The sequence below is a fragment of the Thunnus thynnus genome, chromosome 13 (genome assembly GCF_963924715.1).
Source record: "Thunnus thynnus chromosome 13, fThuThy2.1, whole genome shotgun sequence".
Taxonomy (NCBI): Eukaryota; Metazoa; Chordata; class Actinopteri; order Scombriformes; family Scombridae; genus Thunnus; species Thunnus thynnus.
Genome location: NC_089529.1, coordinates 12,407,239 through 12,435,134, shown reverse-complemented (window position 1 = coordinate 12,435,134; position 27,896 = coordinate 12,407,239). Strand labels below are relative to the sequence as shown.

At 40.6% G+C, this 27,896-nt stretch overlaps 3 protein-coding genes and 1 long non-coding RNA gene across 9 annotated transcripts; 1 reads left to right on the top strand and 3 right to left on the bottom strand.

The window, feature by feature from the left end:
* Positions 1-146: 146 nt before the first annotated feature.
* Positions 147-3,326, bottom strand: si:dkey-71d15.2 (SH3 domain-containing kinase-binding protein 1). Of its 3 annotated transcripts, XM_067607997.1 has the most exons (7): positions 3,150-3,326; positions 2,633-2,740; positions 2,384-2,436; positions 1,758-1,880; positions 1,436-1,659; positions 1,102-1,165; positions 147-926 (listed from the first exon to the last, which is right to left on the bottom strand). In XM_067607997.1, exons 1-7 carry the CDS (start codon positions 3,205-3,207, stop codon positions 888-890), a joined length of 669 nt encoding a protein of 222 aa, XP_067464098.1. In that variant the 5' UTR covers positions 3,208-3,326; the 3' UTR covers positions 147-887. The 3 variants fall into 3 exon arrangements, with proteins under 3 accessions (XP_067464098.1, XP_067464099.1, XP_067464096.1); XM_067607998.1 differs by lacking the exon at positions 2,633-2,740 and having other exon boundaries at positions 3,150-3,324; XM_067607995.1 differs by lacking the exon at positions 3,150-3,326 and having other exon boundaries at positions 2,633-3,137.
* LOC137195543 (uncharacterized) lies at positions 1,757-2,591 on the top strand. Its single transcript, XR_010931132.1, has 2 exons — positions 1,757-1,869; positions 2,325-2,591. It is a non-coding gene; the product is annotated as an uncharacterized lncRNA (long non-coding RNA).
* A 1,146-nt stretch (positions 3,327-4,472) lies between the features above and the next one.
* On the bottom strand, positions 4,473-13,225 carry si:ch211-114c12.2 (uncharacterized protein LOC336578 homolog). The gene is made up of 10 exons (XM_067607994.1): positions 13,118-13,225; positions 11,337-11,402; positions 10,474-11,166; positions 9,483-10,121; positions 6,304-6,419; positions 6,023-6,131; positions 5,505-5,577; positions 5,337-5,408; positions 5,086-5,235; positions 4,473-4,956 (listed from the first exon to the last, which is right to left on the bottom strand). Exons 2-9 carry the CDS (start codon positions 11,375-11,377, stop codon positions 5,095-5,097), a joined length of 1,884 nt encoding a protein of 627 aa, XP_067464095.1. The 5' UTR covers positions 11,378-11,402; positions 13,118-13,225; the 3' UTR covers positions 4,473-4,956; positions 5,086-5,094.
* A 927-nt stretch (positions 13,226-14,152) lies between these two features.
* map7d2a (MAP7 domain containing 2a) lies at positions 14,153-27,768 on the bottom strand. 4 transcript variants are annotated; one of them, XM_067607991.1, is made up of 17 exons: positions 26,562-27,768; positions 24,691-24,783; positions 24,114-24,209; positions 23,918-23,995; positions 23,116-23,279; positions 22,627-22,723; positions 21,803-21,892; positions 19,954-20,060; positions 19,719-19,834; positions 19,151-19,536; positions 18,900-19,047; positions 18,622-18,802; positions 18,414-18,512; positions 18,236-18,286; positions 17,985-18,021; positions 16,552-17,221; positions 14,153-16,399 (listed from the first exon to the last, which is right to left on the bottom strand). In XM_067607991.1, the coding sequence occupies exons 1-17, from the start codon at positions 26,596-26,598 to the stop codon at positions 16,141-16,143; spliced, it is 2,709 nt and encodes a 902-aa protein (XP_067464092.1). In that variant the 5' UTR covers positions 26,599-27,768; the 3' UTR covers positions 14,153-16,140. The 4 variants fall into 4 exon arrangements, with proteins under 4 accessions (XP_067464092.1, XP_067464091.1, XP_067464093.1 ...); XM_067607990.1 differs by having other exon boundaries at positions 17,985-18,024; positions 26,562-27,767; XM_067607992.1 differs by having other exon boundaries at positions 17,985-18,024; positions 24,123-24,209; positions 26,562-27,767.
* Between the last annotated feature and the right edge of the window lie 128 nt (positions 27,769-27,896).

The window sequence follows — 27,896 nt, the reverse complement described above, 5'->3', positions numbered from 1 at the left end:
ACTCTTTTTATAAAACGGAACCAGACTCTGTTTACACTTATGTTCCAGAAGATACTTGCATTTTTTTAACACATGACGTCACTATCTATATATTTATTCATGTGAGTGGCTTCATCCTTAATTATTAATAAAAAAGTAGAGTCAACAATGGCCGACATCTTTAATGAATTCACAATGCTCCTGAATGTCAGCAACCAATACATTAACTGACAGCTCAGTCAGTTCATTTTTTCTAAATCAAAAGACAAATTATTACATTTTTGAAAAATATACATGCCCTTAAATATGACAGAGGGCCCCGTGTTTGTGCTGCCCTTTATCCTTCACTGTTGGATAAAAGAAAAATGATTGAAAATGAATCATCTACACACATTGAGGCCTCTAACCAACAGTCATTACAAATATGGGTTCCCACAGAAAACAAGTTGTGGAAACCTCAAAACACTTTAAAAAAGCATTTCCCCCACCACAGGATGCTAAAGATGCCACAGTCATCAAGGGTCTATCTACAGAAATAAATAAATTAAATGTATAACTGGGCCATGCACTGCTCACTTCCAAGAGAGAAAGCCAACACACCCTCCTCTCAGTGTGACATCGGGTTTGTAGCAGACTTTCACCTTGAGTCTGCTCCTGCTGCGCTCACACTTTTCAACAATGACTCAGTAAAAAACATTGAGTCCTTTCAGTCAGCAATCTAGTAAAAAATAAAACATCTAAGAGACATGTTTTTCAAATAAATATAATAATTCTTCATCAAAAAGGAGCAGGGATGATTTGTATAACTTAGAGAAATAACATTTACCAAACAGGTGTAGAACAGGACTTTTAAAACTTGGTTCTTTTAGTCAAATCAGAATCTCTTGATGCTTATTGTATCTTCCTGCTCATTTAGACATGTGCTTCTTCATACGTTGTACCTCCATCTAAAACAAAACAATTAATTAAGTAATTATTCTCATCTTGAAGTAGTTTTTGAAAAAGTGAACAATACCTCAATATTGTTATATCATTGTGTGTGATAAAACATCAAAGCAGGACTGCAAAACTTTTGAAAGAACAAATAACACATTCTTTAGAAGTTACGATGCATTTTCATACCTGTAAAGTCAAACGAATCCTTTTCTCCTCATCTAGCTCATTCATCAGCAGTTTAATTTCTTTGCTGGAACACAAGATATCATCAAATTAATGCATCAAAAAAACTAATCGAAACTATCATAGAGGCAATGCAGGGTTTGGAAAATCACACGCTCCCCAGGCTGAGGCTACCAGTCCAAACAAGGATGTCTCACTATTTTGAATTGTTTTTTGTTACACATTTGGTAGGAAAATAATGTTTGGATGTGTGTTAAGAGTTGTGGAATAGTGATAAGAAGGAAATACAGGCATCACTTGCTATATTACAGCAGAGATTACAGTATCAAAGCCGTACTTGTGCTGACTCTTCATCTGTTCAAAGTTAGCCCTCAGTTCTCTCAGCTCTGTCTGCAGTTGTTCCAGGTTCGGTGGGTTTCTGATTGGCCGAGGCACGGAGCTGTAACGTGGAGGCAGCGTCGCATGAAGAACAGCAGAGAGAGCTTTCGGTAAAAGAGACGAGAAGGACGGCGCAGCGCTTGAAGGGGAGGACTGTGTGAGTGCACTTTTGCTTTTAGCTGCCTGTGGAGAATAACGACAAAAAAACACAAACCTGAAATAATATTTTACTGTAAGGAGCATAATCATGCTGCATGGAGAGAGTGTGTTTTTACACTTACAGGCAGGGCAGAACCATTCTGACTCGGTTCCTCAGAGTTTTCTTGTTGAAAACTTGTTGTTGATGAAGAATCCAGCTCTTCACTCTGGTTTTCTTTTCTTTCCACCTCCATCGTGAGTGTTACCTGTAAGTCAAGTCTAGTTTGAGACGTCTGATCAGTAAAACATTGAAGGGTACTTCACCCCATTCTGAATGTAAACAAAAAAAAATGATGTAAATGAGTCTCCAGAGAAGATTTCCACCACAACATTTGATTACAATGACTCAAAATATAAATCAGAGAATAAAGATCATACTGTTTACATTACAGGCCGTGTACCTTTAAATCTTGTGTTAAGTAAGGACTCAAAGCAGATATCTTCTGCTGCTGTATGTGGCTGTGTTTGTGTGTGTGTGTGTGTGTGTGTGTGTACGAGGCAGCTCAGAAAAGTTAAATTTATCCCAAGGGCAGATAGGACACAAACAGACCAGAGCACACATACTCGTTTCATATAGTGAGCCAAGTTATAATAGTACAGTTTAACTGGATCACATAGTAAAGGAACAGCCTGCAGATAACTATTAAAAGTGTATACTTCCCAGAGACTGAAGCTCAGACTGTAACCTCTCATCTGCAGCATGAGCTACCTGCTCATTCAGCTTCTCCGCCAGTGACACAATTGAATCAAACTCGTCAGTGTCTTCAAGAGAAACAGAGAATAAATGTTAAAAACACACCCATCACCATAGAATACATGGGCCACTTCCATATTTCTATTTTTCCATTATTTCCAAAGCCTGCATTAACGTTCAGCTTTTAACATGCAGCTTTCGAGCGTGGTAGTATTTCAAATTATGTTGTAACAAAATGTTAACAACAATAGTAGCAAGGCTTACCAGGAATGAGGGCTGAGCTATAGTTGCCCATCGTGACAGAGAGGAATACAAGTGTGGAAGGAGACAGAGAGAAAGACAGAAAAACCTGCGGAGTCTTTAAGTCTACATCTACAAACAACAGATCGGAGCAAGTCAGTGGAGCAGAAATCAACAAGACAGTCAGTTCAGTGCAACCTGTTGAAGAAAACATCACGCTACACCTTTCAGAGAAGACAATGTTTTCTGTTTATTATTTGTTTCACTGTTACTACATCCTCCATAACATAGCAGTGACTTCAGTTTGTACAATAAACTGAAATAATTCCTTATGAAAGTGCTGGAAATTAAATTCGGGTGCTTCAGTAGAGGCAGCTGTTTTCTCTCATGCCACAGCAGTGAACAAATGTGCAACACATGCTGGATCCAAAGAAGGAGCACAGTGACAGATTATACAGTCATTAGTAAACATACTAAACCAATTAACCAGATTATTGTCAGTTACAGTAAAGGATCTGCCCAGTACACTGCACACACTCACCTTGTTTTGTCAGCCTCACCGGTGAGATACAGCAGCATCTGCGGTAACTCGACACCATCCATTGTAACCCGCTGTGGTCTTCCGAGTATGTTGTGATGAGAAGTGGTACTGTCAGGGGCTAAGTTTAGCACAGGAGGGCCGAGGGGTGCTCCACTCACTCTGCTCACACATATCACTGCTGTGCCCCGGTGATATTTGTGAACACGGGTGCGAAGGAGGTCGCTGGCTGAAGGGCGAGAGTTGTGTTTAAAGGGACAAGCTGGCATACAGTTACACAAGAATGGAGAGAGAAAGCAGATCCCTGCATCCCAGTCACCTTTAGAGGGTCAGAAACTGTTTTGACTGGCTTTACTAAAATGTTAAAACGACTTATAGAGGCACTCCACTGATTTTACACACAAAGTTTAGTTTGTGTAGGGTTGTGTAAGGTTTTGTGGTTTTGGAGGGAGCTTTCCAAAGTGTATAAACAATTATTCAGATGTGGTCATGGGGATTATCTCAAACAGAAACTGTTACCAACTGGAGTTGTAGGGGGTTTTGGAGCTTGACTCATACTAGAAATTTCGTCAACATATCGCAGCCTCTCCCGACAGCTCTTTCTTTTTAAAAATGTGTCTCTTGTGAGTCACCAAACTTTAAAGTCCCCAACACGGTCAAAAATGTGTTTTAGCTTCTTGTTCCGTCAGTTGAATGTTTGAGCTTCACTGTGCAGAGTTTGACACTAGAAGGCTGTTTTCACATTTATCTGCAGAATCAGGGAAGTTTCGCTGTGCTCACCGGAAATCTGAGTCGAAGCCGAGTACCTGTGAGTAAGATTTCACGGCTAGTTTGGAGCTAATAGTGGTCCAGTATGCAGTTTACAGTAATGCGATGTTGAAACTTAAAACCTCTTGTGCACAAACACTGAGAAGACATGTTAAACTTTTTAAATTTACAATATTTGCATATTCATTTATTCTGGATATTTCAATGAGTGAGGAGTAGATGTAATTTTAAGGATTTTAATTAGGTAATTTGACTTTTTTGGTGGAAAAATCATAGATTCTGCACCACCCTGAAATGCTGATTGGTTCTTGATTGTTTATGCTGAACAGTAGTCATCAAAGCATATCAAGAGACATTTGAACTGTGTGAAGACAGATTTACTTAAAACGAGGCAATTAAGCAATCCAAGCTTCAAACTTCAAAATTTGGGGTCATAAAAACTAGTTTTCAGACAAGATATGTTTAAGGAACCCTGGATTATAGGTTCATGGTTCTTAAAATAGCATCATAGATTAAGTGACTCTAAAATCTAAAAGAAAAACAAAGACAACTGGCATATAGAGCTTGTTAAATTTTATTTCAAGTCTCAAACGATAAACTGATGTGATAATACAAGTTTTACAAGTGGTAGCTAATTGTCATTTGACAAGCTGCAGTCTCTAATCAAAACAACCATGATTAATCAAAACAGGACATCTCATGTGATAGGTCTTCATAAAACATAAAGGTGAGATATTAAAGTAAACATTTCTTTGATTTAACAAGCCTGGTAAGAAAAAGTAAAATGAAGACCGCCAATATCACAAGCAGCAATTCTCAAACCATCATATACACAGGAAAAAAAAAAAAAGCAGGACAGTACAATGTGTATTTTACAAAAATCCTAAAACCAGGTACTGCAGTACTTGCAACTGAAACACTTGAGAACAAATGTAAGCGACAACACTTCCACAATATACAGGCAGGTTGGGATCATAGAGAGGGTTTGTGCAGTCCATCCAGCACCATGTTCTCCACCATCATGTTGCAGTGTGAGACTGTGCTGAGATCAAGAAAAAAAAACAAAAAAACTCCTTTCAATAAAACATTTCTTGAAGATCTTGACAAGTAAATTACAGATTGCTTTGTCATGATTAATCAGAATTTGGGCCCCTTCATCATGATAACTTACCTGTGGTTATCACCAGCGTTGTTGGTTGGGTCCTCGGTTGTACGGCGCTCGCTGACGCATCACTCTCATGTTGCGGTATTTGGACATGATAGTGTGACTTTTTCTGAACACTGGCCTCTGATTTGGGAAGGGACGCATCACTAAACTCTCCTAATGAAACACCAGAAATTCAAATATTAGTTATTAATAAAACAGAGTCAATGACCCTTTTAAACTTTCCCCAATATATCCCTTTAAAAATGTATGCATACCATGAGTGGTCTTCTAACATTTCCTGACAGTTCAGGGCCGGTCTTCCTTGGACCACCAGGGAACTTTGGTCTCTGTAAAACACACGAGTGAAGATTAAATACAAAAAAAACAATTACATACAGAAGCACAAGTTCTTCACAGTCCAATGCAATTAATGTTTCACTCACCTGCATGGGTCCTGGTCCTGGTCTCCTGAAAGGCCTCCCAGATCTGTGGCTGTCCTGCATCATATTAAATGGCCTGCAAAAAAAGGGGACCATCAGAACCAGGACAGTCTGCATGAAGCTTTGCATTGCATTTAATCATTTTTTGTTGAAAGGCTTTAAAAGGGGTGTCTAGGGGTATGGGTTTAAAGAATTCAAATATTTTATTTTTGTGTCCCAGAACACTTCAGTAAATGTTTTCATACAGCAAGAAATCAGAGGGAAATTCCTTGAATTTGTTACTGGATATATTTGGACAAGCTACAGAAAAAAAGGCTTCTCTGATCATAACTGCAAGTTTGCAGATGCAATTCTGTGTTATTGCCAAGCACAGTGCTGAATAGGTAAGAGCTTTGCATCAGTCTGACCCAGGGTGAAGGTGACAGGAACAACTTTGGGAAACACTTATGAAAACGCTGCACTTCCTAATGAACTTTGTTTCAAACACTTAAGAAAACAGAATTTAATTCTAAGAAATGTACCTAAACATTCTCTTATCCAAATATCCCTGTTTTCTTTCTTCAGGTGATGATCTGGATTCAGACTTTGAGAGTCGGCTGCTTGATGCAGCATCTGCATCCGAACTGCGTTCTATAAAGAGAAGGAAATAAAGAATAAACCCTGTAGTAAATTTTACAACCAGAGAACAATCAAGGCATGTAAAATGATGAGATAACTAGACATTACAGATCAGTTGTACAATGAAAACTGTCCTCGGGATTGTCCTTTCATTACACAAGATCACAGAAAGAAATTTACTTACCACTCTTCGACTTTGGGCTACGATCCTTCGAAGGTGAGTCGTCCTTGGAGGAGGAGCTTGGCCCGGGCGGCCAGTGAGACAAAACAACAAGGTCACGTTTCTCAATGGGAGAAGATCTGAGGAGAGATCAGTAGAGGCAGTGTTAAGAACATCCGCATTCCTATCCTCGCTGCATGTGAGGCTTCAGTCAGTGTGTGAACATTTTAAAATATGGCCTGGATACATGTAAAAAATCACATCTTTCAAGTTATCAGTGTTAAAGCAAACAGAAAGCAAGTAAAAAAAATAAAATTAACCTGTCAGCTCTAATGCAATTTAAACCAGTAATGAACAGCACTGTTTTGCAGGCAGACAAATGATCATAAAGCCACGCATCACACATGGGTACTTACAAAAAAACCATGGAATGTCCATGCTTCTTTACTCCTAAAGGTATTTTTGTACCCTGAATCAATCTGAGCTCTCTTCATTTACTCAGTGATCGTTAAAGCGGGCAAATCTTGGAGAGGACTTTAAGATATTGGTCTAGATCACATCATCAAATCTTCTATCATCTTTCTCCCAGAAGCACATGAGGTCAATGCCGTCTTTTCATTGTCATACTTCAAAATCTTCAAAAGGTTGACTGCCGGGTCATTCCTAATTGTTCCTTGAGTGGTCTTCAATCACTTTCATCAGCGAAAAAACTTTGCCAGATGCACACCGTGTAGAGTGTAGACGGAGATGTGAGACTTCTGCAGCTTTGAAGTGAAAGGTTGAGCACGTCCAGCTTAACATGTCAAGAGTCCGTATGACAGCTTTTCTCCATAGCTGTGCAGCGAGGTTTAAGAGATGATTCAGTATTTGTCTGCCCATGAACAAGGCAACTTACTGCAGGCTGTGCCACAAGTAAGACTTCTATTCCTTTAGATCTCCTGCTCCTCTTAAATACTCTTCTTAAAAGTTGGGACACTGGGCATGATGATCATCTGATTGGTTCTCCAGTAAAAATACAGTCGAAGAGCTGGCACAGTGCTCTCTCTTCTTCTTCATGTAGTAGTTTTAGCAATAGCAGAGAATTGATCTTCTTGTCTCATCGTTTTCAGCAATATCTTTGCAGGTCGACGTGCAGGTTGGTGTTGAAGACTTTAGGGGCCATGGACTTTGGTTACGTTAGCCCTGTAAAGCGTCTATTGAATATTTTGGTTTCCCTCAGTCTGATGACGCACGTCTCTGATAATTACATTTAGGTCACAAGTCAGACTAGACATAGGAACTGACCACAGCACATGCTGACCTGTGGGTCCGGCCCAGATGCATTCACATCAATAAGAATATAAGAAGGTGATATGGTAAGGCTGCAAAGACCGAGCTGAGCGTCTGTTCCCGTGCAGTATCTAGCTGGAATTCTAGCCACTTGCAATCTCAGTTTTCACCTTGTTCACGTTCATTTTAATCACGTTGTCCGGCAAATCCATTCTCTTAGCCTTTGTTGTCTCATCCTTTTTAGAGTTTGATGTAGATTCTTTTGTGTTCACGGTCACGTTACATACCATCTTTTTTCACATATTTAAAAAGGTCAAGTCGAGGCCCGTCTCACTGCAGGGATTACTGGTATGATTAAAATGTAGGTGGCCATCTTGTAGCTCTATGGTCACTCTAAGATTTCATTTCTGCAAAAGTTGACCATCATTGGTGTATTTCATCAAGACACTTTATTCCGCAGCTTTGTCATGGTTTAAGCCTGATGTATGTCTGAATGTTTGGGAGCTTTAGGTAAACTTTTTTTTACTGTAGAGAAGCAGAAAACTCCAGTACTTAGATGCAATGTTGGAAGCTTAAGTAGAAGTAGTTTGGCTCCTCTTAATTCTGGAAATCCTGAACAGGAATGGTGCACCATCCACAAGCTTTCATGCCCGAGTTGCAGAAGCTTGTATTACACTCCAATAAGACAATCCTTCCGGCATAAATTAATTCACTTTGCACAGTGCACTGCGTTTCCGTATCCAGATTCCACTTGTGTGAGACACATGAACTGAGCATTACTCCAGGTCTATAAAGTATGTGTATGATGAATGCATGAAGATAAAAATTCCTGAATACGGAGACTTGCTCTATTAGTCAAAAAAGATCAATTGTTTGCTGGATTATTTGTCTTTTAACTTTTTGACAGTTTTTTACTGTTGTTTAAAGACTTTTTAGTATAACCAGTTTGGAACATTATAAAAAGACATTTGTTTTTGGTCATTTGAAGTGCATAAACTGAGTTATGTTCCAATTAATTTATCAGTGAATTTAGCACTTCAAAGTTAGTTACTTTAACACTGATGGTCGCCAGAAATTCCTCTTCATTGTTTTAAGGGTTTTGTCGTCTGAGTGGGCAGCATTAATCACCAGTCTCCATCTTGACATTGTGAGTATATTCAAAGTAAACAAAGTGTCACAGCTCAGACTAGCTTTGTTCTTGGAAATTCCTTGGTCAAACATGCCACTTCACGTGTAACTTTACGGTCTCATGTTTTAGTTTGTGCCGTGAACTCTCGCCAGTCAAAGCTGGACATGCATCTCTTTTCCCAAGGTCCATGTACGGCTGACATATTCTCCAGGAATTTAAAAGAGGGGCAGCATGGCAATTTCAGTTTAGATGATGTTAAATGCAGTCCTCTTCATGTTCATCAATTTCCTCAATTTACATACACACACACACAGACTGATTTAGACTACATGTTGTAATTTCAGCTTCAATTTGCTTTTGTTTGACATCGAGGTTGAACGGGTCCTCACAATATGATGGAGAGCACTTCTTTCAATCTTAAGACACTCAATGCAGACAAATTGAGGAATCCTTCAACAGCTCAGATCAACTAATTTTTCCACAATCCTCATCGGGGCATTAAATATTTTTGCCAAGTTTCGAAACTGGTTGGCTTTATTGATGTGCTGCGTAACTTGAGCACAAACTTAGCACTTTCTCTTCAGCTCATTTGATAGGAAGGTATTGTGAAACATATGCGGCACGCAGACAGGGAGGCATTCGAAAACCTTGGTAGCTTTTCATCAACAGAATCGGTTTGCACATATAGCTCATCGCGTTATCTCCATTTTTCACAGCTGGCACCCCTTCATACAGAGACATTCTTTCTTGACCTCCTAATCACCATCAAGCCCCTTCGAACAGTGCTAGAAGGAAAATACCGTACCTGTGTGTGTTCAAGGACCGGCGAGACTCCACCTGTTCTTTTCTGCAATCAGAGTCTCTTGAGGACTTGCTTGCATTGCCTTCTTCTCTGTGGGGTGACTGTTGTGGTTTTGCCCTCCTTGGTTCCAGCTTTTTCAGGGGAACTGCATTTGACTGGAAACGCTTCTTCCTGATAGCAAGAACAGAGCTGACATTTCCCCGTGAAGCAGAATCAACCAGGCGAGGCTTGGGTTTCATGGATGGAGGTATTCTGAGCCTCATGAGAGACTCCGCTCTCATTTGTCTGCCTCTTACTAGGAAACTTTTATCCCTGAGAGACAAAGGTTTACCACCAAATGGCCTGGGAATACTGAGCAGCTGAGGTCTCTCTCTCCTGGCGTGTTTTGGATTGCCATGCTCAAGTGCAGGGTCTGAGGTGGGCAAGTTGATGTCTGATATCCTCCTCTTGCGGGGTCCTACCATGTGCCTCTCCTGAGGGTTCCTGTGGTAGGAGGATGATGGTGATGGACCTCCTTTCCATGAGGGAGATCTGAAAGGGGGCAGGTGAGGGACATCTTGTGCCCTCTCTCTACTGTGGGATCTGCTGCCCTGCCTCTCCACTGGACCACGCTGCCGTCTGGAGTCTTGCTCAGATGACCACCTGCATATCCATCAGACAATAGAGAAATCATTACAATGACAAATCCATTGCCATGTTAAGTGGGAGGCGGAACTTTTAATTTTTATCTTAATGCAGACCCTTCATAATGCCATGACAGAATGAAACAGGTAGGAGAAGTAAATTTTCAAAGAGCAATTACAGATGTAACATTCCTCTCAATGGCAGGTGAAACCACATTTACATCAGACCCCCATTAATACCCTCTAAGAATTATGAGTTGGGGCAGAGTAGAGGTAATCATTACGACCCCTGTGACTGTGAGGACTCGGCCAGCTTCAGGCCTCCCTTTTAACAATTTTACCCAGCTGGGATTGTTGCTTCACTCCTGTACCTCTCTGGACATGAGCCTCTCCCCTGCATCTCTCTGGGGCTCCTCTGTGACCCAGAGGGCCCATGCTCTCCATTGTGCGGATGAGAAAATACTCCAGCCTCGTTCCAGCGCTTCATGCCATGACCTGAGTGCTGTTCATAGGGCCTTTCTCTGGGACTGTAACTCCCACGTGGGTCTCGACTCCTATGGTCCTGATGGGGGAAACCTGTCTGCCTTTTGTGGCCCCTGAAAGACCCCTGGTAGGCTGGAGCAGAGCCTGGCTTCCTGTCACCTGGGTGGTTACGAAAATGTCTTGGGGAGGGTGACCTGTGACCTGAGGGGTGGCCATGGAACAGAGGACCCCTTTGACTTGGGGATCCATGTGCAGGACTGCGAGAGGATGACTGATGCTGGACGTGAGGGGCGCGATTTTGCCTAGATGGAGAATGCCTCCTCTGGCTATGGTGCGGTTCCATTTTGGGAGGGTATGATTGAAAGGAATCCTGATTTGGGGACTTCCAGTGATTGAAACGTGGCTCCCTTTGCTCTCCCATCAGTGGGACTCTTTTGACAACCGGGGGTCGTCCTCTACCTCTGGAATCTCTCCAGTTAAAATGGGCCTTTCCTGGGTAGCCCTGGACATCTCTCCGACTTTTAGAGTTGGGGGTGTAATTGCCTTCACTGGGTCCAATACCATGACCATCTCCGTAGGGTCTGATTGGACACAAAGAAAAGAAATTAGTTGATTACAGCAAATAACCTCAATGCACTTATCATTTTGGGGAAAAAGGCCAGAATCTAGTTTTAAACAGCTTTAATCATCACTAGTACCCATAACAAAAGATTTAACAATAACAGTATCTGGGTGTGTCACTACACATTACCTGGACTTCAGGCGTGGTGGTCCAAAATGTGGTCGAACCATCTTTGGAAATAAGTGATCTTGTAATCTATGGAAAAAAACACATATTGAGTTTGATAGCTGTAAGCAGATATAAAGCTGGATATCTAACACCAACCACAATCTTTGACCTGCCAAGACTCCGTAGTTGAAACTAGGCCCTTATCGTCTGAAGCTGTGTTAGCTGTACACGTGTTAGGCTATCTGTGTGCTTTCTTCTTGTGCTTCTCGTACTTTAGTAAGCAACCCATCAAAATAAGTATCAAGAAAACTATGTTTCAATTCCAGTTAAAATTCTTTTACTTACCTTCTACATCTTGTTCGTTTTTTTCCTCACTCTTATTTTAGAGGGTAGTCAGTTAGATAAAAGTTGCCTAAATGCACTAAAGAGCATTCTAATGCCTATGAAAAATGGGGTCAAAAATCTCAAAAACAATTGATAGAAAATCAAAAGAAAAATGTGATATTTGATATTTTCCGTATCGCCCAGCCCTAATTTAAATGATCAATTTAAATTACTACTGATTTTCACCTCATGGTATTAAAATGCTGACAAAAGCTCTATGTCACAATACTGTGCAATACAATTTAAATACTAAATAAAATAACATACCCTTCAAACAAAATAGCATCAAACCAACAACAATAACAGTGCGTTTTTTCCCGACAGACAGATTTACAACTGTGACAGCCAACTCTGGCAATATGTAACCGATCAATCAGAGATAAAAGTTGAGTCCGCCTTAATCTAATCAGTACTGTCACAGATAAAATGTAAAGTTACGCTGCATTCCAGCCGCCTTCTTCATGTTTTAATCGTACATATACAATACGCCTTTTCACTCTGGCGACACTTAAACCAACATCAAGAAAAACAACTACTATAGATCAGATGTTTACATTGTAATGCATTGTTCGCTAAAACATCTACTTGTACAAATAAGACTTTAAGGCATGTGACCGCGGTGATTTAAGCAACAACCGCCCAAACAGGGAGTGTTTCTTAAATTGTGTAATTCCTACATTAAGATCGACACATTATCATTAAAAAAAGAATTACATTTCACATGCTCATTCAAATTTGTCGCCTTTGTCAGCTTTTCCTGGCGTAAGTAGCGACAGATTAGTGTCTCCAGTACTAAATTCAGATTGATCCAACACGACAGCTGATCCTGATCCACTGTTATTAGACCAGAGCACATATAGAAAACTGTGCGGCCTCGTCTCTAACAGGCGCTTGTTTTTACATCGCAGATTTAATTATGCCAATGACAAAAATGAAAATTATATACCAAAAACGATTTACAAAAGGGGACGATAGGTTTGGTTTCAGTGTGTTTCTCTGAAGTCGCCGCTACCTCAGTTTCGGCCCTGAAGCTTAAACCGTGGTTGCGGATAAAGGGCAGATCGTGCCTCCATTTTTGGTAAAGTTCGTGGTGATTGACAGTTGCCAGGTAAAATTGCACAGCTCAGTCATTATGCTATTTCTGTAGGCAAACCAAATCCCACACTGGAATAGTAAGCATTGTAGTAAAGTTAATTCAGTACCGTAATGTGTCGGTTCAGTTTTTATTTTGCAACACAAATGTGAGAGGTCGAGCTAATGCTAAGTTAGCTCTAACAAGGCCACTAAGAAAAGTCGCCTGACACCGCTCACATAATAGGTCATTTTAACATCATAACTAGCACGTAAACCGAATAAATACCGACACGTTAACTTTAAATACCGATACGTGGAATTCAAAAAATTAGCTAACTACTTACCAAAACCCGACCGTCGTCGATTCGCTGAAGTGGATCAAAGCTTCGTGCGACACAGTGCAGCTGCTCTTCTTCGTGGTGTCTCCTCGCCCTGTGAGACAGTGTGAGCGCTAAACTGAAGCGCCACCCGCCGGCCGGAATGAGAACCGCAAACAGCTGGAAGGCTTATGTAAAGACACCCAGTGTATTCTCCTCTATAATGCATACTCAGACAGTTTAGGTGTATGGGATTAAATGTGTATCATAATAATTGAACAAAATCTCCCAAGCATCCAACAAAAAATAATAATAAATTGAAAGTCAATAAAAATACATTGAAAGCAAAAAAATGACCTCAAATGCAAAACAATAAAACTTTTGAGATCACTTTTTGCAGTTTTGCTGCTTAACTTTTGAGTTTCTGTTTATAATTCAAAGGGCATGTGGGCAAGTGTGACAGGACTGCGTCCGCATTAGCCAATTACTTTTGAAGGTACAGTTGAGTGGTAAGTCGTACTACTTGTTGCACTTCCAGACCATTAAAACTGATATTTCTGACCTGAAACTGAGTGGGTTAATAACAAAACTGAAAAATTAAGCTGAAAAAAGTGGCAACAAAAGGGACATCCTGATCAGTAAAAGAAAAGTGGAGAATATTGTGATGAAATCACTCTTGTATAGTTTTAATGAAAGTTTTGCATTTGAGGTCACTTTTTTTGCTTTCAGTTTATTTTTCACTTTCAATTTAATTTTTTTGGCTTGATTCTTGGGAGATTTTGTTCAATTATTATCATACAAATTTAATCCCATAGAGGTAAGCCTTGCTTACACATGTGCTGTGCAATAAACAGACCTGAAATAAATCAAACTTTCATCAGACTGCATTTTTGTGTTGTTGTACCCCAGTGAGTGTATGATTTCTGATTTATTGTACATGTCTTTCCTGATCTCTGAGGTCATCAGTCGCTTTCTTCGTGTCATTTCATGTTTGTGTTACAAATGTGATCAACCTGTCACTGCTTATTAACACAAACACACATAAAAACACAGATTCCCAGTATTACATTTTATTGTTTCAGGTAACATTGTTATGACCATGCTAACCATGCACAATGTCTACAGTAATTACATAACTTAAAGAGTTAACTTGACTGTGACAAACTGTTATGGGTTTGAAGTGGGTTGAACACTTTTTTCAGGTGGCTGTGTATATTATTTCTTTATACTCATTTGCTTTTCCTTAAATTCAATCCTCTTTGCATAAAAGCATCATTTTAGTCAATGTGGAACCACAATGTTTGAGTATGCAAAATATACAGCAAATTCTAACTTTCAAATACTGTATGATGCTATATGAGTACTTCACTTAAGACAATTCAAAAAGCCATTGCCAGGGTTTGTATAGTCTGAGGAACACAAATCTAAATGTCACTTTATAAGTGACACAATAATGTGTGCAAGCTGCTGGGATTCTTGTTTGCGGCATGGTGGAAAAGATTCATTTTAAACCAAGGTTCAAGTATTACAGGTCACACATAGCAATCTCAGTGGCCTAACAACAAAGAGGATAAACATGAACAGCCAGAAGACTGTAAAATGGTAAGCACAAAAATCCAGTAACCAATAGGTCCTTCATAAGGCATCTCTACTGAAATTACATTTAGACACAGGGAATTAAAAATAGCAATTATCATTCATTTCATGAACTGCTCAAGAAGTTAAAGGAGTCCACTGGATAAGACAACATGATGGACAGAGAAAACAGCATCTGTAAAGCTACAGGACAAAGTTACAAATATTGACTGTTTCAGCAAACATTCCTGCCACATCAGTGCACTTCAGCTTTACAAATAACCAGATATCTATTGATTGAAGAAAGTTACTGTATGTCCAGTAGATTAATGCATCCATTGGAGTTGTGCCTTGGAAACCCTTCACATAACACAAAAAACATTTTAAATGACATGAAGTTGCTTAGCTGTCAATATTTTCATCATTGGAAATCCATTTTATCAATGGAGTTATTGAAAAATGGGCATCTTGCCTTTGGAATAAGCTATTATGAATGCAATTATTGTAAATTTGCAAATTCAAGTTAGAGAGTCACTCTAGTCCACAACAGACATGTCATTATGTACCATCATTTGTGTTGATGCTACGTTTTTTTATGTGCATTCACATTCAAGTTGACAGCTTTGGGCTTTCTCACTCACGTGCAGTTAGAAAGTCCCAGTTAAAGATTTAAAAAAAGAATAGAGGGAGTCATTTCATTGCCATTAAATAAAAACAATCCCATAATCAGACCTCAATGGGGAGGAAGAATGAAGGTCTGCAGCAGTGCTGAGACTCCTGTTGGGTTTTAGTTTGCCAGATAAATTCCAGCCAAATCAAATCATCAATACATGCATGCTCAGAGAATGTGCTGAACACTATTAGCTAGACATAACATCTTATGTCTTTACAAGTATTAAAAATGAAATTGAAATCATCATGCCTTTCCCAGCAACGCACTGAATTTGATCTAAAGGCTTAAGAGGGTCATGTGGAAAGGCAGAGGTGCAAATGCAGCCATTGATGATGATTGATTGACTATAAGTAGAGAGACCCAAATGATAGATTCTTTTTGAGCTACTGTAAATAAGCAATAATGTGTTTTCTATAATATTCAAAACCCTGATATTTGTTTCTTTTTTTTGTTTTTACTCTTTCACTCTCTATACCAGACACACTTACTCTCCCTGACTCTGTTTCACATGTGCTCGTCTTGCATACTCGGCAATCCTCAAAACAAGAATTGTAGATTAAACAAAAATCTTTGACACATAATTTCAATGGTCAGTTGCTATATGTTATTAGAATATACTGTAGGAGATGTTTCAGTTATATTGCAAGTCATGGTTTACAGTTTTTTAAGTCTAACTCTATGGCTCTATTCCCATAAATGTAGCAACACAGGGGCCAATTTTCCAAATATGACACCCTGTGTGTGTGTTAGAGAGAGGGAAGAGAGGGAGAAGGCAAGCGAGACAGGAAGAGAGAGAGAGAGACTACTGGATGCTAAGTTTATTTGAGGACAGAGGCGACATCCCAATGAGCTTTGAGTCTGACATGGGACTGACAACGCCCTCAATGAGGTTCTTGTTGCAGTCGCCTATGTTGCCTTCAGAGGACAGTTTGGGGTGGTTGACGCCGCCTGTCAGATCCATCAGGTCTTCAAGGGCGCGGGTGTTACTCATGCCGCCGTGCTGGATTTCATTAACTGGTGAGAACTCTGGGATTGAAATCAGTTCCTCCTTTGAAGCTGGGCTGAAATATAGTAATAATTAAGAATTAATCATAATATTTGGCACTCTTGGCACTCAAAAACATGGTGATATTACACAGTTTTGAAAATAAGATGATCAGATTAACATTTCCAAGTCCAGACTTTAATAATACAGGGTTTCCTGATGACTCACCTGACCTCCATGGACTGCACCTCATCACCAGACCCTGTACCCTTCACATCTAGTGGCTCCAGTTTGATGACTGGCGGTGATGGGTGTCCCACCGGCAGGGGTGTCACAGAGGGTTTCATAACCTCCATCTGGGACGCTCCTTTAGCCTTTCCCTCAGCTGTCGACGCTTTTGGGCTTTGCTGTTTGCTTACCTCAGCAGTTACATGGTGACTCTTCAAGGCACTTCCTTCACCCTTAACTACTCCATTCATCATACCGCCCTCATTTTGGTTGACTTTGGAATCTGCTGTCTTGGTCGGCTCTTTTTTTATTTGGTCTGCGGCTTTAACGTTTACTTTGTGCTGCTTGTTTACATTCATTTCCGCCTCTTTCTCTTGTTGCTTGAGAAGACAGGCTTTGCCATCTTTGTTAAGCTGGTCTTCACTGGTTTGTTTGGTGTCTGGTCTCTTGTCAGGAACGCTCTTTGTTGGTGTCACTTGATGAGCGTCGTTTTTAACTTGCATGCTCTTCTGATTGTCCATCTGTGCTGCTGCTGCTGCTCCTTCTTTCTTTACCTGGGCATTTTCCTTCATGTTGCCCTGGACTGTGACCTGCTCTTTAACCTGAAACTCAACCTTTTTGGTGGCTTGCTCGTTCACCTGAGCATTAGTTTGAACAGTCTTTAACTCCCCTGTGGAGAATAAAAAAACATCACAGTGGGCTTCACTGTATTTGGACTGTCCAGGTAACATCAACTGCATTTCATTTGAGTCTATTCCTGCTAGGGAAATAGGGAAGGGAAAGTGGATGGCACACATTACCAGTACTTTCGGACAAGTATATTGACACTGGCTCAATTGCAAATCCCAATTGAGTTGAGAATTAACACTGGACAGCTCAAATAAAGCGTTGGCTCACAATCTACAGAGCAGCCCCTTAGAGAGACTACTGAAGAATTCTTTCAAGGGCATTTTCAAGAGCATCTAATTTTATAGTCAGCTCCCATGGTACTGCTCTAAAGTGACAGGTGCCCTATCAGCACCAAGAGTCCTTGGCTGCTGCTCCATATTTCAGAAAATATTGTATAACTCCCACCCATTGGTAAATGCATGAGCCAAAGCGCAAGCAATATCACAATATTCTATTTTGCCTGGTTGACTTCCGCTCAGATAATAGCCATTCATTCTTCTTAGCAAAAGCCAAAGCACCATAATAATTAAAACAATCTATAATCTTCTTATTTGAAGAAATCAATGCTGGATAAATATCGACATCTGTCCCCTATCAGGATTTCACGAGCCAACTCAAAACACTTGAGATTACTGCTGCGCATGCTCAAAATGAGTAAACAGAAATCACATTTTTGCAGCTGCAAGGCATACAGCGAGCAGTGGAGCAAGCAGGGACAGTAAGCAAACTCAAGTATTTGCAGGATGACTGAACAACATACTAACCTGGCGGTGAGACGGACTTTGTCTCCACCTGCTCCTCCTTCTGATTCAATGCAGAACAGAGATGATCGAGTCAACGTTTGTGGCAATCAGGACACAAAACCAAAGTATCAGCAACAATAGAATTTAATAAAGACAATAACAACAGAAAGTCAGAGTTTAATAAATTAAAGTTGAATAAAAATCACATAATCAGCTGGTGCTTAAAGGCAGCAGGACTACTGTATGAGAGCAGAGGGTGTCTCTTACAGTACCTTCAACTCAGGTTCACCTTTCCTAGTTCTCTTCATGATCTCCTCAATTCTCTGCAAAGATATACCAACGTTTAGTCACTGTGTGAGCTGATGGTGAATTGAGATGCAAAAATGTATTTGAGTGCAACATGCAGTTGGTTTGGTCTCTTGGTCTGGCCTTATTTCTGTATAAAATAACCTTTTTTCTTAGTTGCCTCTCCTCCTCTTCTTGTTGCGTCTGTTGTTCTCTGTCTTGCCGCTGACGCTCTGCTTCCTCTTGAGCTTGGACTTTTTCTCTCTGTTAAGATCAAGAGGATATCTATTTGTAACAAGAAACTGTGAGAAAGAACATGCTTTGCACAATATTCCAAGACATACACTATTAGGACAAGACTATGATCTCTAACCTCTTTGTCCATTTGGATCTGTTGCTCCTTCTCCTGCACATCCTGCTGTCGTTTCTCTTGTTCTTGTTTCAACCTGTGAGCCTCTTCCTCTTTTTTCCCCTTCTCTTTCTCTTGTTGAGCCTTCAATTCAGCCTGTCGCTGTTCCTGTGCAAGTTGCTTCCTGAGCTGCTCCTCCTTTAGTCTAATTGGAAGGTGGAAACAATCATCATACACATTTAAAAACATTCATATGTATATTTAATGCTGCCTTTGATTCGTGACTTATTCAATGAATTAACCTCTCTTCTTCTTCTTGTTCTCGTTTTTTATCTTCCAGTTCTTTCTGAGCTCGAGCCTGACGCCTGCGCTCCGCCAGCAACCTGGTAGCCTCCTCTGCATTTGTTGTGCCAGCTGCCGCCTTCCCTGTGGACGTGCATTCCACTGATTCTGTCAAATGCATGGAAAGACTGGTGTAAGAATCATCTAAATGTACTAAAATGAATGTTCAGTAAGATAACAACTACTTTAATTTTGTTTGTAGAAAGTCCACCTTTTTTCTTTTCTCCATCCTGAGTGTTGCTCTCTGCCTTCTTCTCTGAGGAATCGGCTTTGGGAGACATGTGGTCCTTTCTGTCAGGGGACTGATTTTTTTCAGATGTGTCACCTTTGAGCCGTTTATCAAAAGTTTCACCCTTAGATGATGTGGTTTTAGTGATTTCAACTGCATTCTCCTCAGCTTGTGAAGATGGATTCATGTTTTTGATGTCAGTAGTCTTTTTCACGGTTGTCTCAGTCTTGCATTGTTCGCTGTGTTTTTCCACTTTCTTGTCTTCTGCTTTCCTATCATCAGTTGACAGGGTTGGACGATGTCTTGTAGGAGAGTAATGGTACTGATGTGCATTGCTAGGAGACTGGGCACGCATTTTGGAGGCCAGCCTGCACACAGATAGAAATTTTTGGCTTCTTATTACAGACAAAAATAAGTGTTTCATGACAGGAAAGAAAAATGTAGTGCTGTGCAAATATTTGACAATTTTAAGCCCCCACAAGGTAACCTTGCCCCTGCTGATAGCCACATTTGCCCTCCCTTCAATTCAGCACCAAACAAATGATCTCACTTGGAGGTAGTAGGGGAAGCCAAGTGTTTGCTGACACTAGCAGGAGATTCAGATCTTCTCATAGGGGACCCACAACCTGGGGATGCAGTTCTTCTGTCTCTGCGCAGACGCTCTTTCTGTAAGCAGGGTTAGAGTGATTTAAGACTTAACATCTTGCAGCTTATATCCATTAATGATTAATTCTTTCAAGTGTTATGTAAGTATGTTAAGGCAGAGCATAAGTGCCTGGTCTGACCTTGGGGGTATTGGGAGTTGACTGAGAGCCTCCCTGAAGTCCAGCTCTGTTGTGGTCAGCAGGGTTCAGTGAGCTGCAGAAAGGTGATCTGTGAGGGCTGCAGGGCGCTGCACGATGACAAACACCATGCTTATCAACTCCAATGATGGCAAATAACAAGTGACAGAGGGATATTAATACAGTTGCCAGGGGGGTGAGGACTTGTCTGGACAGTGTGTGCTGCACTCAAGTGAAGCTTACAGACTCATTTTAAGGTCAGTTGGAAGGGATGATACTGCAATACAAATGAATATGAGGGACTGCTGCATTTTAAGCCACAATCCTAAAATTTTTGGTATAAATGTATCAATGATAAAGGCATCCGCTGCAGTAGTCAGTTTTTGTTTTAGGCAGATATTGATTTCCCAGTATCAGGCCTGACTGGGCAGGATCAGATATTGAGCGCATCTTTGTCCTTCAACTCACAGTACGACTGATTCATCCAGCAGTCAGACATAATGGGGTCTGTTAATGTCACAGTTTTAGGAGTCTGTATGCTACTATGCAGTGTGATGCAAACACACACATGCCAGCATGGTGGCTACGAACAATAATCCCAAACGAATTCCTCTCCCTGTTACACCCAAAACAATGACAGCAAATGAAAAAACACACACACACAGACCTTGTGCAAACTCACAATCACAAAAGCAAAGGCCCTAAAACATATAACACATAGTTCATCACTAGAAACCGTTTTCTTGCCATCCCTTATAACTCATCCATCTGTCACCATCTGCAAAGAGTAATCTCTAAAGAGTGCAGCCATCTCAGTGGAACGACTGTGTCGGTGTCTATTTTAGTGCACATATTTCTATACTAGGTCATGTGCAATTAATCTCCAAAACCGTCTGCTCCAGGCACCAAGAGTCACAACCACTTATCTGCTTTCATTTTGAAACCATAATCCTCGGTTATCAAAACAAAATAACACATCTACAGACGGTGGAAATAACACCCATAGTGTTTGAGATCAGTGAGAGTTTCAAGTTATTCTAATCCAGTGGCCTTTCGCTTGTTTGTAATTACTGAGTTTCCTAATCTGGGGAAACTAATCCGGCGGTTGACTTGTGGGGGATATTTACAAGAGCGTATTTGTTTATTAAATGAAAATGTCACAGGGCAAAACTAGTCTGAGGGTGATGAAATAATGCAGCAAAATAAGGAAAACATGTTTCCACCAACAAGACTCTGTCTATGAAACAGCTGATGCTTCTGCATTTTCTTAATGCCGTCTTTTTTCCCCGCATGGTGATCTGCTTGCAGTCGTACCGCAGAGTTTGCCTCCACAATGTCCCTCCAGGACATCTTGAGGATGGAAATATTTCCGCTTGGTTTTGCCTGAAAATGAGGTTAGATCATAATAAGGCCAGTATTCCTGGATAAAGGTTTGGCCATGTCAGTATAAGCTCCTGCACTTGATGACATCTGCCTATTAATTAGCATCCCTGCGGCCTGTCTCCACAGTGGTGTGCTTCCACACTCAAACAGTAACTGAAAGATAAAAGCCACTGCAGCAGAGCAAAACACAGCAAAGATACCAAAGCTGGCAGTACATACAGATGAATTTGCAAACATTGAGTATATCACATTTGTGCAATAAGAAAACCATTAAAAGTTAAAAACAACAGAGCAGCTTAACATGCATGCATCACAGGATAAACTTTTGTACAAAGATTTGCCTTTGGTTTAAGGTGAAGTTTCAGCCCGCCCAAAGACAAAACAAACACAGACATGGTCACTGTTGGATGTACACGAGCAGGGGATACATTTGGGAGGGGAAGGGGGCGGGGAGGGGGCTTAACTTTACCAGATTCGCTGACAGCAGGAAGGGGGGAGGCAATGCCATGGGAAAAGGCGGAGGCAGCAGAGAAAGGGAGTGGGGCATTCTCACTGTCACCTATAGGCAGCGGGCGGAGCAGAGCAGAGCAGACAGAGCATTATGAACAGTTTATCATCCAGCAATTCCTCATCCAGCTGTAGAGACATGGGTGAGAGTTAACATACCAGCAAGGATGTTGTGAAGTAATGTTACCTAAACTTCTCTAACATACTTTTCTGATTTGATTTAAAGCCAATATGTGTGGTGTGTATCAGAAAAGACACTGTGGCAAACAGCAATAGACACAAGGTAATTTCTGTGTTATTTTGATTTTCTCCTATGTCAATCATCAGAAGATCATTTTGAAAAAACATGTAGTTTAGTGCTACACAGACAAATACACAGACGTCAGTGCAGATATGTAACTCCATCCTGTCTCTGTGGGAATCCTGGAACACGCACACATTTCTGCTCATGTGTACTTCAGCAGCCAGGCTGTCTGCAATGATCAGGCCAAGAGAAAGGCAGTCTCTAACACACACACACACACACACACACACATACACACACACACACACACACACACACACACACACACACACACACACACACACACAAACCTAGAGCATACATACTGTTTGTAATGGTATCTCACAGAAATATAGCAAAACGCAATCCTTTTGAATAAAAACAAAACAAAACAATTTTTCTTCCATATCCTGCTGCTTCCCGGTTTTAAATCATTCACTCTGTCTTCCATGCTTCTTGTATCAAATACAATCCTTATTCGCATCTATAAGCTGTGTTCTTACCTCCTCCTGCAGGGCAGCCTCTGCTCCAGCGTTTGTTCCTCTGCTCCAGCTGAAGGCTGCGTTCCAAAGAGCGTTTCATCAGGGCCTCCAGTCGCTCCTGAACACAACACAATGATGCAGACTTTTATTTGAACTGTCACCCTTTGTACTTTTAATACACAGCCATGTCTAAGTCACAGTGAAACATAAACATTTTTATGTATTTTGAGGTCCTAATAGGCTCCATAGCCAGTGAAGAATTTGTTCACTCATGTAATATTTGTTCAATCAAGAAAAATGTGCAACCATTTTTAATTTAAAAAGGATGAAGTTCCAGGCAACTTTTAACATTTACATGTCTTCAAGAACATCTGCTACATGAATTGTGAATATCTGAAACCACTACTGATCACTACAATCTTGCACATGCACAAGACCAAAAACTTTGATGGATAGGCAACTGTGCAAGCTTAGATTTGACAGATCTTGATAATCTATTTATCATCTCACCCTCTCCTCTTCGAGCTGCTGCCTCCTCTTTTCTTCCACCGCAGCTCTGCGGAGCTCCTCTTTCTGCCTCTGCTCCTCCAGCCGCCTCCAGCGTTCCTCCACTGTGCGTTCATACTGTAGCCGAGCCCTCCGCTCCTTCTCCCTGATCAGCTGCTCCCTGGCCGCTGAAAGAGAAAAGACAAATCTCTGCTACGGGTTCCGTGGAAAAAAGTACGAGTTGTACGAGTTAATGGACCAATGTTGTTGCCAGTGGCTTTTTTGGTACTCAAGCTGGTCTTGTAGAGTTCAGGATATATGCAACAGTAGAAATAAGTGCAAAATTCTCTTGAACATTTCTCTATTTTTTTTCTTGTTAGAGCAGCCTCTTGTCGTTATCTGTCATTATAACTTGTGTATTTTACAGTGAATTTGATTTTGTGTGTCAATCCATGCCCGACATTATCACGAAGATAGAAGTCCCTGTCATCAGGAGGCAACTGCTAGAGCTGCAGGATTATCCGTGAGTGCGAGACCTACTTTTTGTGAACTATTGTGTGTCACATCCTCTGAGGTGACATAGCTCATCATATCAGGAACTCACTGAGCTCAAAATTAATCTTCCACTGGCTAGCAAAGCCCTTCCATAAGCAATTAAACTGTAGAGAGAGATGCCATGACAAAAAACTTTGCAGGGAAAATGAACGGCACTGAAAAATAGAAACCTACAAGGCTCAAGAAAAGAAATTGTCTGAGATTTTAAAGTTAAAAAGCTCCTCAATTCGTAAAATCAAATCAACCTTTTTAGTTGTTCATCATCACCTACCAAGGCTTCTCTCCCTCTCCTCGCGTCTCTCTTTGGCTAAACGCATCCTGTCGTCTGTCTTCATGTAACCCTCCACAGCTGAAAGATGAATGAAGGTGTCAGAGAACAACAACAAAAAAAATACAGGCAGCATCAATGCAGCAAAATTAAAAGAGAGAGAAAATGCAGTTTATTAGAATCAAACAGTGAGACTTACTTTGTTTACCTGCATGGTTGCTGCTGATGTTAGCCGGTAAGTGCGAAGGCGACGCATGTCCATTTATTTGCGGCTTCTTCTCTGTGTTAGACGGAGCTGCGATCACCATGACAGAAGGAGAAAGGGCACATGCAGTTTTGTCTAAAGAGGTATGACATCAGCGGCACAGGAACAACTTGCAGTGCTGCTTTAATACCAGCAGAGGGAAGGTTTCTTTAGCTCAGAGTAGAGCTTGCACTGTGTTGCAAAATGCCAAGGAGCCTCATGCCAAGGGCAAACTGCAGCAATACACAGGAGAGAGGAGGAAACTGTCCTCCATGAGATAGTTACTCAACACTTGCTGAGTGTCGCAGGTTGTGTGTTTTTGTTGTTGTAACCAGTATTCACTAATAACAGCTCTGAAACATTCAGTATTTCCTAAATACATATAGATCTTCAAATTCATATTGTACATTTTTATAATATTTGTCTATTAAGTGTGTAATGATCCCAAATATTGAAAAGTGATTTTCCTCCAGATGAAACCACTTGGAAAGAGTGTGTGAATGAATTATTTGAGCAAGAGAAGATTACTCACTAGTCTTCCCAGTTCGGGCTGGGGAGTTGTGACTGTTTGTCGGAGATCTCTTTTCAGGAAGTAGAGTGATGGATGGGGGTGCCATCTTTTCACCTAATGCAGAAAACAAACAAAAGAGCACATAGAGTATTGATCCAAACAACCGGCTCATATCACAACAGTTGTAAATTGTGTGTGAATGAATAACTTGGCTGGTATATGGCGATTAAACTACAGTCACAGGATGTTTATGTGTGTGTAAGATGTTGGTGAATTAATGTTCACAGCTCACACACACACACAGGCACATCACATATCAACTCATGTACTGTGAAAAGCCTGTAAAAAAGAGACAAATAAGCTCCTAAATCAGAGTAAATATTCAAAGTTTGGAACCTTAGATGTCTTATATCAATATTAAATCTGTTAAATGTATAATACATGTAGCAATATAATATAAAACAATAATACGATTATATAATAATATAATAATATGAGTGGTAACAAAAAAATGAAATAAATAATACTGAGATAAATCTATTATGTAACATCGATATTGAGTTGATATGGTCTCCGAGTTGTATATCTTGACACAGTAGGTGGATATGTATCTCAGAAAGAGCAACAACCATTTGAAAAAGTTTAATTCCACAAATTCACTCAATCGATATGTGCATTGTAGACTAAACTGTCAACATAAAGTCAGTCACATCACTTGATCAAATTAATTTCTCTCTTTCCAGACAGGAGAGCTGCTGCTGCTGCATTTCATTTTGCTCACTTAATCTAAACTTTTGTGCTCAACTGGCTTAACTAAATATATTACTGCAAACATTCATCATGCTTAACTTGTTTTCCATGATAACATCTTATTGATCTTTTTAGTGCCCCATGGGTAGATCCGTTTAATCATCTGTGGTGTATTTACTGTAGCTTTTATGGCTTTGAGGGGAATACTGCTCATTCTCATTTATTCTCATTTGATTATAAGAACATATATTCTCTTCTTGTAAAGATACAGGCAGTGGAAAGAAAATTATGTGTACAAGGTGCTGCCATGGAGATTAGAAATGCTGAACTACAACAGTGAAGTGAATTGCTCCTGCATTCGTCAGAGCTTTTTAAAATAGGTCTAAAAGTTCCAACATAATTAATGTATCCTTGCATCTTTTCCAATACATTCTCAGTAGAGCAGTGTCCCAGTGTGAGGGGCTGGAATAACAGAGTCACTGACATGATTGTATCAAATTGATCATATTGACCTGATGTGATGCTTCCCTTCTCGCAGGCAGTGAAGGCTGAACTAACAAAGTGACAGATTCACCTCTTATGTTGCTCTGTAAAGACAACGACCCTGTCTTCATCCCACATAAGGGGTATAATAATGATACAGTATAATCCATGGGCCTGTCCTGTGTCATCACCATCAATCCAGTCTTCCTCTCTCTCTCTCCACCCTTTTGAACCCTTTTATCCGATTGAGTCGCGTCATCACCGAAAAAACGGCAACACACACATGCCCTGATTTTGCCGTGAAGTGACCGGACACTTAAATCTATAATGCTGACAGTCTATCTCCTTATGAGAACATGGGGCTACATCACACAATGACATGAAAAACAAAAACACTTTCATTCGTGATAAATAAAACATCATGACTGTTGATTTGGGTTTATTTTAAATGAAACCACTGCATTTTTTTTACCATGTTGCATCTTGTAATGCTTTGGGGAATAAACATAACAGTGTTTATAACGGATCATCAATGTAAAGCCAGCATCGTGCACATAAAGCAGCGAGAGGGAAATGGCAGTTGCGTCATTCGTGAGTCTGCAAACACAACAACACAGAGCCCGATGGATCAGAGATACAAACGTTACATAGATGCTTACCTGTTATTGCGCTGGATGATGTGACTGTTTTCGCCATGGTAGCTGATCAAAGGATGAATACACCCAAACGCGTGGACGCGCTGGCACCCAAAACACTCCGCAGTGATGCCAATGCAGCACAGGTATCCGTCCCCCACCACAGCAGCAGCAGCAGTACGCGCAGCCACAGCGGACAAAAACAAGCACGCACCATTCAACTGGATGCTCTGTCTGAACTGAAGGTCATTATGAATGATGGGCAGGAGCGGGGGAGTCTTGTGTTGATGGAGGAGAGAGATGCTGAGACTGGAGCGGAGATGACGAAGCGCACAATAGAGTTTACAACCGACTGACCGCACCGTGCGTCGCAGCTTAAGCCCGCCCTGATACACAGGCTATTAACACATTACCGGTAGATGAAGAGATGGAGGAGATTTCCTCTCGGCACATTGCTCAATCAGGTCCAAATCAAATTTGTTGTCGTTTACAGTAAAGCGTGCAGAATTAGTGGAAACAGTTGGCCTACACGAATACAATTTGCACCATAATGCGGCAAATTTAGGCTACTTAGGCTATTGTTTCATGTTCAGAGGCTACAAAAAGGCCACAGGGAACTGGTTAAAATTGAGGTCTTAAGTCTCACTTGTAAATCTCAACAGATTTTCAACATTTCTTTGCTGAACATCCCGTTAAAATGCTGTTGCTATTTTATTTTCTGTTGTTGGTTTTGAAAAGATCCTCCCCAAAAAAGAGGGCAAAAAAGACTCCTGGTTTGAAAAAATATTGATGTCAGAGGGTTAAGTTTAGTGATACAGACAAATCTGTGCACTACCAGTTTCTGCTATCACAGCTTTCAAAATCTGTGACCCTATCTATGGCATAAAAAAATACAGCAGTCACATCATCATTTTGGATAACAGCTATCAAAATACAGTGTGTGACCATGGTAAAACTCTTTGCAGTGGCCACAGCTGGATTAACCCTGGGGCCTTGTGTTAAAAATGAGCTGTGGGCCCCAGCAACCCCCATTCTTCCAAATTTCTGTGCTCTGAGTGGATGTAACATTGTCTGTGAGTGCACCATCAACTTAAGTGCACGCTGCAGATTACACGTTCAGCTTTATTATATTTTGCCTGCAGTCTCAGAAACCAACATGTACTCGTGTGTTGAAATATGACCTACCACAGGTTTATTGCATGTTACTTAGTTTGTGGTTATTTAGGAATATGCACTAATATAAACTGAGGTAAAGGTTTAAAATTGAATTTGACATTTCCCCCCTGAACACAACAGGGACAGTAATGCCCTTATCATTTAATGTGATACTTTAGAGGTAGGAATCCTCTATCATATTAC

What these genes read in the sequence shown, in the direction of transcription:
- si:dkey-71d15.2 (XM_067607995.1), bottom strand. Translation starts at nt 2,822, where the DNA reads ATGTTTTCTTCAACAGGTTGCACTGAACTGACTGTCTTGTTGATTTCT. An exon ending in TAGCTCAGCCCTCATTCCTG is followed by an intron (nt 2,437 to 2,632) that starts GTAAGCCTTGCT and finishes TTTCTCTTGAAG; the next exon opens with ACACTGACGAGTTTGATTCA. An exon ending in AGAATGGTTCTGCCCTGCCT is followed by an intron (nt 1,660 to 1,757) that starts GTAAGTGTAAAA and finishes TATTCTCCACAG; the next exon opens with GCAGCTAAAAGCAAAAGTGC.
- si:ch211-114c12.2 (XM_067607994.1), bottom strand. Translation starts at nt 11,377, where the DNA reads ATGGTTCGACCACATTTTGGACCACCACGCCTGAAGTCCAG. An exon ending in TTGGATAAGAGAATGTTTAG is followed by an intron (nt 5,578 to 6,022) that starts GTACATTTCTTA and finishes CTTTTTTTGCAG; the next exon opens with GCCATTTAATATGATGCAGG. An exon ending in CAGGACCAGGACCCATGCAG is followed by an intron (nt 5,409 to 5,504) that starts GTGAGTGAAACA and finishes TGTGTTTTACAG; the next exon opens with AGACCAAAGTTCCCTGGTGG.
- map7d2a (XM_067607990.1), bottom strand. Translation starts at nt 26,598, where the DNA reads ATGGCGAAAACAGTCACATCATCCAGCGCAATAACAG. An exon ending in AGCCCGAACTGGGAAGACTA is followed by an intron (nt 24,210 to 24,690) that starts GTGAGTAATCTT and finishes TGGTGATCGCAG; the next exon opens with CTCCGTCTAACACAGAGAAG. An exon ending in AGGCTGCCCTGCAGGAGGAG is followed by an intron (nt 21,893 to 22,626) that starts GTAAGAACACAG and finishes CGCTGCCTATAG; the next exon opens with GTGACAGTGAGAATGCCCCA.